This window comes from Mytilus galloprovincialis, chromosome 12 (genome assembly GCF_965363235.1).
Source record: "Mytilus galloprovincialis chromosome 12, xbMytGall1.hap1.1, whole genome shotgun sequence".
In the NCBI taxonomy this organism is placed as follows: Eukaryota; Metazoa; Mollusca; class Bivalvia; order Mytilida; family Mytilidae; genus Mytilus; species Mytilus galloprovincialis.
The window spans coordinates 10,355,545-10,366,076 of record NC_134849.1 but is presented as its reverse complement, the minus strand read 5'-3'; the positions used below and the strand labels follow the sequence as shown (position 1 = coordinate 10,366,076).

Below are 10,532 nucleotides of genomic sequence, written 5' to 3'. Positions count from 1 at the left end.
GTTTGATTTCTGAATATGATGTAGTATATTTAAGAGCGATTATTGATGTAAACGCTGCAGCAAATATTGGATGAGTTAGTGCCTATGCAAGTTATAAAACTTTTATATCAGGGTTGTTGATTTTGAACCACGACTACGATAATTGTGTAGTTAAACAGCAACGGACGTATAAGCATACGTGGTCGTCCATCATTTTTATTTTGAAATCAGCCTTTCCGTATAGTTTTATGTAAGATAAGCACAATGGTATGACGTCGGCTTGACAATTTGAATGTTTTTTTAACCTTAAATATTTTATTCTTAAAATTTGTAACAGAGGTATAAAAAAGAATATCAACAGATTTTTGTCGGTTTGAAAATATTACGTTTCCTGATTTGAATCCACTGCGCGTGTTTTTCAAATAAGTGGCAGTTTATGGTTGTATCTAAGAATAAAATTACAATTATCTTCTGGCATTCGCATACTTAAATCCATTAATGAGACTTAACTTCGAATCAAATGCACATTCTTACACTGATCTCTACTTCATCAGGTAATACAGTTGCATAACAATATAACGCATAGCCAGTCTTATTGCAACATATGAGTTGAAATCAATTATTACTTAAGTACCGGTCTTTGTAAAAATCATGCAGAAGGTGATTCATGGCATGTCACAGAAGTAATTTTTTTTGCCCTATATCATAAGAACTTTGGTAGATGGTCAAAATTCTGTCTTTATTTTCCCTGTATGATGCCCGTTGCCATGGTAACCATCAAATCAACATTTTGCCTGAATATGTGAAAAAAGACCCTTTTTGAAAATATAAAATAACGGAATTTAAAGTCCCATAGAAATAAAGTTAATCAATACAAAGGATATGTATATTTACAGTATTGACAAACAAAACCCTAAACTATATAAAAACGTTAAAATTTTGAATTTACTAAATAGTTTGTTTCCATAGCAACCATTTACAAATGTGTTAAAATTCGAAAATGAAAAATTTCAAAAACTTTTAAATTTTAAATCTGTTTATCTCCCAAGACCAACAATACCATGACATGTCATTGACAAATTTTGAAAGACCACATTCTATATATTCAGAAAATAAAAAGAAAGTCGTGTGTTTTTTTTTTCTTTAAAAAAAAAAATTTAGTCAAAAATTGTCAATTTTCACCAAAATTCAGACTAACAATCAGATGAATAATCAAAACTTTTGAACTTAAAAAGCTAAAACATTCCATTTATATGTGCAATTCTGACACACATTTGTTAATTTTAAAGGAGAATATATGACAAATGAAGATATACTTGTACAAAATGAAAAATCATCACTCTGGGTATGGTGCACCCCCCCTTTTTTTTCGATTTTTTTTTTTTTTTTTCAAAATTATAAAATTTGTTGAAAGAAATGTGGTATCTCATTGTGTTTACTTGTGAACTAAGTATTTTAAGAATTTAAGCATAACACAACTTCTAAAGTTGAGGGCAGCATATGTACCCCCTCCCTTCAATCTTATATGTAAGATTTCTCAGAAGTTTAAAAAAAAAATGGTAATACGCATAACCCGTTGTCGTGTCTAAGACTGATGCTGTCAGTGAAAAAGAATAAAGTTGAATCCAAAACTTAATTACTAGTAAGTCTATGTATAAAGATAAGAGGATGTGTTGTAATTGTCAATGAGACAATTAACTCTCAACCAGAGAGAGCAAAGACATAGAAATAAACAACCACAGATCACCGTATATCCTAAAACAATGAGCATAACATGATTATCTATAAAACAAATCTTACTGAACATTTAAAAGAAAATAGCTTAGGATACTTTCTCTTTCAAAATGGCTATAAAGAAGTTACAGTAACAATTTAATGCAACTCCTTGTTGGTTTTTGAAACAGATTGATGCTTTAAAAACTTTAACCCTAGACTAAGATCTGCTAAACAAGAAGACTCACCCTGAAATGTCTGGTTGGTTTTATTTATAATTGAATTACTTTTGAAACTCTGTAAGTGTTGTGTAAAGATTTTAATACAAGTATCATATTAACTTAACATTATCAATGTTCTAAGAAAATGAGGTCAGGGTAAGATGAACTATGTCAGACAGACGAAAAAAAGAGAACGGAAACGGAAAATTCAGCATTTTTTCCATTTTTAAAGGGGCATAACTTATTGACAGTACCTGTTACACCAATAACATTCTAACTGTTTTGAATTTTATGGAAATAAGCATTGTGTATAAGTTTCAAAACATTTGGTTGTGGCAAACTTAAGTTAGAGAACGGAAACAAAAAAGTCAGCATTTTTTTTCCATTTCTATAAGGGTATAACTCTGGAACGGACGTACTTACAGACAAGGGTACAACTCAATGCCCCCTTTGCTACAGTGGGGGCATACAAATTCTACATGTTCTATCTGAGGAAATATATACCAACGATCTACATTAATTGTGCAAGAATTTGTCAATGTTTCTATTGTATATGGTGGAAAAGGACAGCTTGTCTATTATTTTTTTTTAAACCTAACTGAATTATTATTTGTATACCGCAGAATAATCGCGTTTTTTTATGGTTCTCAAAAATATTATCCTTGTGTCCCTGAGGAAAATTTACTGGTCCGAACTATTGTATACTGTTTTGATTCTCAAACCTTTATGACAACCATGTGCAATGGCCATTCTTGAATTTTGCCTAATTTAATCAATTGTTATATTTACATATTTTTATGCCCCCGCAGTGGCGGAGGGGGCATTAAGGTTAACCCTTGTCCGTCCGTCAGTATGTCCCAACGTTGGTTTCTGTTCTCTATCTTTAGTTTGCCTCAACCAAATGTTATGAAACCTAATCACATTGCTTATTACCATAAAACAAGACTAAGTTTGGTGGTGTCACGTAAACCGTCCAAGAGTTATGCCCCTTTACAAATAGAAATATTGCTGAATTTCCGTTTCTGTTCTCTAACTTTAGTTTGTCTTTACCAGATGTTATTAAAATTATACACAATGCTTAAAACCACCAAATGCAGATCAACTTTGAATTTTGGTGGTGTAACTTTCACTGTTCTATGCAATGCCTCTTTATAGAGGGAAATAGTTATCAAAGGTACCAGGATTATAATTTAATACGCCAGACGCGCGTTTCGTCTACATAAGACTTAAAAGTTGCTGAATTTTTTGTTTTGTATTTCTTTCTTTAGTTTGCCTCAACCAAATGTTACGAAACTTTTACACAATTCTTATCACCATAAAAGTTAGTACACAATTGGTAAGTGTCTTCAGTCATGTCCGTTTATGACTTTTATGATATGGAAGCGGGAGCATCATCTGTGTCCAATGGACACATTCCGCATTTATTTCAAATCTTTTAGATAAGTTAGATTATTATATATTAGAATAAAAAGAAAGGTTCTGTAGTTCTTCTTCAATTTCAATTTTAGCACAGTTAAATCGACATAGTGACAAATAAGTGTTTGCATAAAGGTTTCGATACATGTCGATTTACATGGGAGGTAAATAGTAACAGCCATTATGTGTACATAATCTGACTCTGTGCAATAGTATACTAGTCAACAAAAGAAACGATGCAAGGCAATGTATTTTCCATAGATAATGAAATTGGAAACACTGTACCAAGATTAAAACTGTCCCATTTGTCTAATCTTTACAGAGTGTTATTATCTTATCAACACCACTGATTTAAGACAAAAAAAATATTTTATTTTTTTATTTTTGTTATATCAAAAATAGTATTTTTATAAATAAACCAGATGCTCCGCAGGGCGCAGCTTTATACGACCGCAGAGGTATTGCACAATACTTAACATAATAATTTTGGACCCCGATTTGGACCAAGTTGAAAACTGGGCCCATAATCAAAAATCTATGACCATGTTTAGATTCAGCATATCAAAGAACCCCAAGAATTCTTTTTTTGTTAAAATCAAGCTAAGTTTAATTTTGGACCCTTTTGATCTTAATGTAGACTAATTTGAAAACAGGACCAAAAATTAAGAATCTGAATACACGGTTAGATTTGGCATATCAAAGAACCCCAATAATTATTTTTTTGATGAAATCAAACAAAGTTTAATTTTGGACCCTTTTGGCCCCTAATTCGTTGGGACCAAAACTCCCAAAATCAATCCAAACCTTTCTTTTGTGGTTATTAAAACCTTGTGTTCAAATTTCATAGATTTCTAATAACTTATGCTTAAGTTATTATGCAAAAACCAAGAAAAATGCTTATTTGGGACCTGTTTTTGGCCCCTAATTCCTAAACTGTTGGGACTAAAACTCCCAAAATCAATCCCAACCTTCCTGTTGTGGTCATAGAGACCTTATGTTAAAATTTTATAGATTTCTTTTTACTTATACTAAAGTTATTGTGCGAAAACCAAGAAAAATGCTTATTTGGGCCCTTTTTTGCCCCTAATTCCTAAACTGTTGGGACCAAAACACCAAGAATCAATCTCAACCTTTCTTTTATGGTCATAAACCATGTGTTTAAATTTCATAGATTTCAATTTACTTTTACTAAAGTTAGAGTGCGAAAACCAAATGTCTTCGGACGACGACGACGCCAACGTGATACCAATATGCGACCAAAAAATTTTCAATTAATAAAAATCGAAATTAGAACTAAATTTTTTTCGTTTAAACATGGTCTGCTTAAAATTTTGATTGCCATCCGTCCTTGTGTCCATCTGGCTGTCCATGCAGCGCTCGCACATGTACAAATTATGTCAGATTTTTAAGAAACTAATACTTTAGGTTATTATAAGCAATATCTCGAACAAGTTAGATATTAGTGGTCAATCGACTTTAATAAAAACATTTATAACCCTTGAAAATAATAAATTTATGGAAAATAGCCCCTTTAACGCTCCCACAGGTACAATTCTTGCCAGATTTTGAATAAAACTTATACACTAGATTAATATCAACAATATCTCGGATGAGTTCTATAATCATGGACAATTGACTTTTTTAAAAGAGTTATGACCCTTAAAAATATTAAAATTTATGGAAAGTTGCCTTGTTAGCGCTCTCGATGGTACAAATTTTTTATTTTTTATTTTCAGTTTATTTCTGATAGAACGGACGTAGTTTTTTTAGGTCACCGTTTCAAAGGAACTGTGAATTTTGCCATCACTTTGCTTCCGTTGTCGTCTGTCCGGTGTAAAATATTTGAAACATTTCCACTGAAACTACTTAACCAATTTCAGTAAAACTTATAAACTGAATGATCCTTAGGATATCTAGAATTAAGTTTGTGTTCTATTTTCTATTTTGTAAAAAAACATGGCCGCCATGGGTAAAATAAGAACATAGGGGTAAAATGCAGTGTGTAGCTCATATCTCAAACACTAAAGCCTTTTAAGAGCAAATTTTCAGATGAATCTAACAACCCATTGTTGGGTTGCTGCCACTTAATTGTTAATTGTACGGAAATTTTGCAGTTTTGGTTATTATCTTGAATATTATTAATGACAAAGATAAACTGTAAACAGCACAACTTTCAGCAAAGTAGGATCTACAAATAAGTTTATATGACCAGAATTGTCAATTGAATCCGTATGGAGTTATAGCCCTTTAAAGAAATTTTTCACAATTTGTTCATCTAGTTTGCTTCCTTTAAAAAAAAATCATCTTTTGATATTGAATATGCTTAATCAATTTCAGTCCAACTTGGGAGTTATAATCTTGTATAAATTTAGTTTTTTATTTCCTTGTACTTCAAGAAACTTAGCCACTATGGCTAAAATGGAACATAGGGGTAAAATTCATTTTTTGCTTTTGAAGAAAAAACGACAGATACAAAGAACATTTAAATGGAATTGTTAAGCCACTCATTGATATATATTGAAGGGACAAATAATCATTGATGCAAGATTTAACCAAAAATTACAGGTGATCGATTCAGGTTCTTTAGAGTCAATTTTAAAGACCATGAAATAGAATCTAAAGATTTTAAATTTCTGTTTGGGTTGTTCTCTCTTTGACACATTCCCCATTTCTAAAAAAAAAATCTAATATATAAAAATGGTGTAGGGGGTTCTATTATTGCCCTCACCCTTTGAAGAAATTTCATGTTTTAATGCTCAAAATGTTCACAATTGAATTCCATCTTTTAAATTTATTAATGATTTTTTGAATTTTGAAAAAAAAAGGGGGGGCACCATGCCCAGAAAGAAAAAATGTCCTTCTCTACAAAAATATCTCTATCAATCATATTTTCTCATTTATAATTACCAAATTTGTGTCAGGAATGCACGCATAAATGAAATGTTTTAGCTTTTTAAGTTCAAAATGTTTCAGTATTCATCTGTTTGGTAATCTGAATTTTGGTGAAAATTGACAATTTTTGACTAAAATTATTTTTTTAAAGAAAAAAAAAACACACGACTTTCTTTTTATTTTCTGAATATATAGAATGTGGTCTTTCAAACTTTGTCAATGACATGTCATGGTATTGTTGGTCTTGTTAGATAAACAGATTTAAAATTTTAAAGTTTTTGAAATTTTTCATTTTCGAATTTTAACACATTTTTAAATGGTTGCTATGGAAACAAATCATTTAGTAAATTCAAAATTTTAACGTTTTTGTATAGTTTGGGGTTGTGTTTGTCAATACTGTAAATATACATATTGTTTGTATTGATTAACTTTATTTCTATGGTTCTTTAAAATCCATTATATTTCAATTTTCAAAGGCTACTTATGGACGTATTTAGGCAAAATTTTGTAAGGATGGTTTCCATGGCAACCAAAGTTGAAAAGAAAAAATTAATACAGAAAACTTATTTTCATACCATACCTTCATCATAAACAAAATATAAAGACATTTGAAGAGGGGTCATGAATCGCCCATCAACAGGAACCTGCATGATTCTTACAAAGACCGGTACTTTTAAAAGTTTTTAATTTAAAACACATGCGATTTGTATGAAAATTACAATTTTTTATCAATCAGTGTGCGGATCGATCAGATACAATACTTTGGCAATGTTTCTGTTTATGTAATCACAACATACAATATTGATAAACAGTTAAGAATAATGTTGAAAATAGAATACTTATGAAAAAAAAAATACCCAAAAAAAATATTTTGTTTTTTTTAATTAAAGGGAATGATAATACAGTTAATGACATTTACGATAACTTGAATCTGGTCGGGTTTTTGTTTTGCTTATGGCTACACCATTACCAATATGGTCATTTTAGATATGTATAATGCTTTCAATGATCATGATAATACCCAGATTGAAAATAGAATATTTTGGGATACCATATATGTTGTAATCATTATCAAAACAAGAACATTGTATATCATTTCTACAATTGTAGAACACTGTTCGTATCCGTTGTTAATTTTATGTTAACCAACATCTCCCTAGTACTACAGAATATGCACGTTTATCTTCGAATCAAAACGACATGACTCCTATGTTTTTTTCTAAATCTACAAAAGGTCACTTTACATATAATTTGACTGCACATCGTATTTAAAGTAAAATGCCCTTTTATATTGATGAATCTACCTTTAAAATAATAAATGCCTTTCTTTACTGCGTTTACGCTGGGTTAGCAATTTAGACATAACCTATAATTTTATTACCAATGCCTGTGGTTTTATAATCGACCACAGCATGAGAAATCCAGAGCTGTAAAACTAAATATTAGATTTAAATGATGGAAATATTATTACATTTTATTATTTTATTATTACATATTATCATCAAGAACCCATGTGCTTTTTATTCTTTCTAGTACTTTATATCATCGTCGCGCTGTGTAGATTTGTGTCCATACTTCTATGATTACTATTATTATCTAACGAAAGATCAACCAGTTCTATGTGCTTAGTTCTTTTGTTCACGTTTAAAAGAATCGTTAAACATCAAGTTGGCAATATTGAACAATAAAAGAACATGGATTATGTCATATGGCATGTTAACAAACAGATACTCAGGCTAACTATTTGAAAGCGATCGTTCAACAGATTAAATTTACCCAGTTAAAAATCCTGGGGTTGAATGGTTTTATTGTTATTGGTCTATCACATTTGCTTTTTTATCTTTTCTTCATTCTCTATCATAATTCTGAAAATGAGTACTTTACGTATTAATTGTTTAACGCTTATAACTGAAAATCGTGAGGGGACCAATATCTGCATACATTCACGTCATTTTTATATTAACGTATCAGTATTAAAACGTTATAAGGAAATTGATATTTCTGATAAAGAAAAATAATCTTGATACCAGTCGTCTGTGTAATTCTATTTTCTGAATTAAATCGGCGGAACATCAGTTTTTGTATCTACAAGATCTCAAGCTGCTTATAATTGAAATTTGAACATATATTTATTTATTGCAATATGAATTATCATGTGTACAGATCATTTACACTTATTGCGTTTTGTTTTTTATTAATTTGAAATTTGTGATTTTATGATGTTGCAGATTTCAATTAACAATACATTATATAAAATGATGATTCTGAACTTCTTATTTATCTAAGAATGAACAAGAGACATAAAAGGACTGTGTTTAAATTTCCATTCAAGCAGTACCAGTATAGTTTGAAAATACAAGCTAAGGGTAAACAAATATTTGAACTAAATTTACGCCAAACGGAGTGAAGTAGCTTCTGGACAGGAAAGATTCCTCATGCGATGCATGTATCGTTTATTACTATAAATCGGTGAATCCTTCATATTGAAATCATTTATAGACACGTCTATCGCATTAACCAATAAAACATACGGCTAAATATCTTCATCTTGTTTTCTGTATGAGGTACATAAATTAACGGTTCTGTTTTGGAATACAGTTGTATTTTACTTTGATATGTTTTCTGATTGTCTGATACCTTAGCTGTATTTGGTAAAACGTTTTTGGGATTTTTGGTCCTCAATGCTCTTCAACTTCGTACTTTATTTGACCTATTTAACTTTTTTTGTTATTTGTGCGTCACTGATGAGTCTTTTGAAGACAAATCGTGCGTCTTGCGCAAATACAAAATGTCAATACTAGTATATATGATATGTTTATCTGTTCTAAATGAGGAAAACATGAGTGGTCCTAATTCATTATTGTCTACTGTTCATCTCTTCACTATACATCTTGCTCGTTTTTTTTTCTCTTTCCGATATCTTTTTTAAACATATCTTTCATCAATATAATCATAAATTGTTATAATATATAACTATGTGTCATATATTTCAGATGAACCAATCTGAATATCTGTCATGTGGAAATGGATCAAATCTAACATGCAATGACCAGTGGAACCCCAATCTTAGCTCCGAACAGAAGTCAATAGGGTTAGATGTATTTACATATGTCACCCCAGTGATATTTGCTGTAGGTATAACCGGAAATACAATTTCCTTATTAGTGTTTCTTACTAAAAACATGAGGAAGTTATCTGCTAGTGTATACCTCGCAGCACTTTCGACAGCTGATCTCATGGCTTTGATATTCTATGTTCTTGTTGAATGGATTAGAAAAGGAATACCAGTTGGTTCCGGACAAGTAACAGCTCCGTTTTTGGAAAGTAATGGAGTATGTCAGATCATTCTGTTCATGTCGTATTCTTTCCGTTTTCTATCGGCTTGGCTTGTAGCATGTTTCACATTAGAAAGATATATTGGAGTTTGTCACCCGTTAAAACGGAAAGACGTTTGTAATCTACGTTCATCTAAAAGAATTGTTTTTTTAGCAGTTATTGTTTCTTTTGTGATAGCGTCAATCCGACCATGGCTTAGCGAAGTGCTTTATGTAGGACCAAATAATGTTCCATGGTGTACAAGACGACCAGAACACACAAACCTGTCGTTTATTTATGACTGTATTTTTGTAGTGTGTATTACCTTTCTGCCATTCCTGGTTATAACAATACTGAATACACTGATCATTCGGAAGTTAATAATTCGGAACAAAAGACACAGGCAAGTGAAGATTATAACAGAGGAAAGCATAATTCGATTGGAATTCACCATAATCTTGATAACTATATCGTTTTGCTTCATCGCATTTAATACACCATATGCCATTATATGGTTTAAACACTCACTGCAGATGAGTTCTTTGCGAATAGAGGATAGTGTATTCGTCGTACCAACCAATCAAAACTTATTGATTTTTACAAAGACAATATTTTTCATGAACTATTGCATTAACTTTTTCCTGTATAGTATAACAGGTGCTTACTTCCGGGAAGAACTAAAAATGTTATTTACTTATAGAAGTAAAGTTTATCAAAGTTTTCACAAATGCCCCCTCCCTAATTCTCCGGGAACAACTCCACACTCATGGGTTGTCTGAAATATGGAAAATATAGAAAATACAGTTTGAAGTTTAATACAGCTGCATAAATGAATAAAATTCAAACAATAACACTTTGTAATTATTCATTTCAAATCCCAAACGTTAAAAAAATATCGTTATTGGACAAACAATTAAATGGTTATTTGCAAAATACATAATCGTTCAAATAATGTTCCTGCGAATGTCTGAACGGGAAAAAAACGTGTTTGAGTTA

The 10,532-nt window shown here is 31.0% G+C and overlaps 1 protein-coding gene across 1 annotated transcript; it reads left to right on the top strand.

Annotated features, from left to right (window-relative positions):
- The first annotated feature begins 9,196 nt into the window (after positions 1–9,196).
- Positions 9,197–10,331, top strand: LOC143055198 (FMRFamide receptor-like). Its single transcript, XM_076228337.1, has one exon. It carries the CDS (start codon positions 9,197–9,199, stop codon positions 10,313–10,315), a length of 1,119 nt encoding a protein of 372 aa, XP_076084452.1. The 3' UTR covers positions 10,316–10,331.
- Positions 10,332–10,532: the final 201 nt, after the last annotated feature.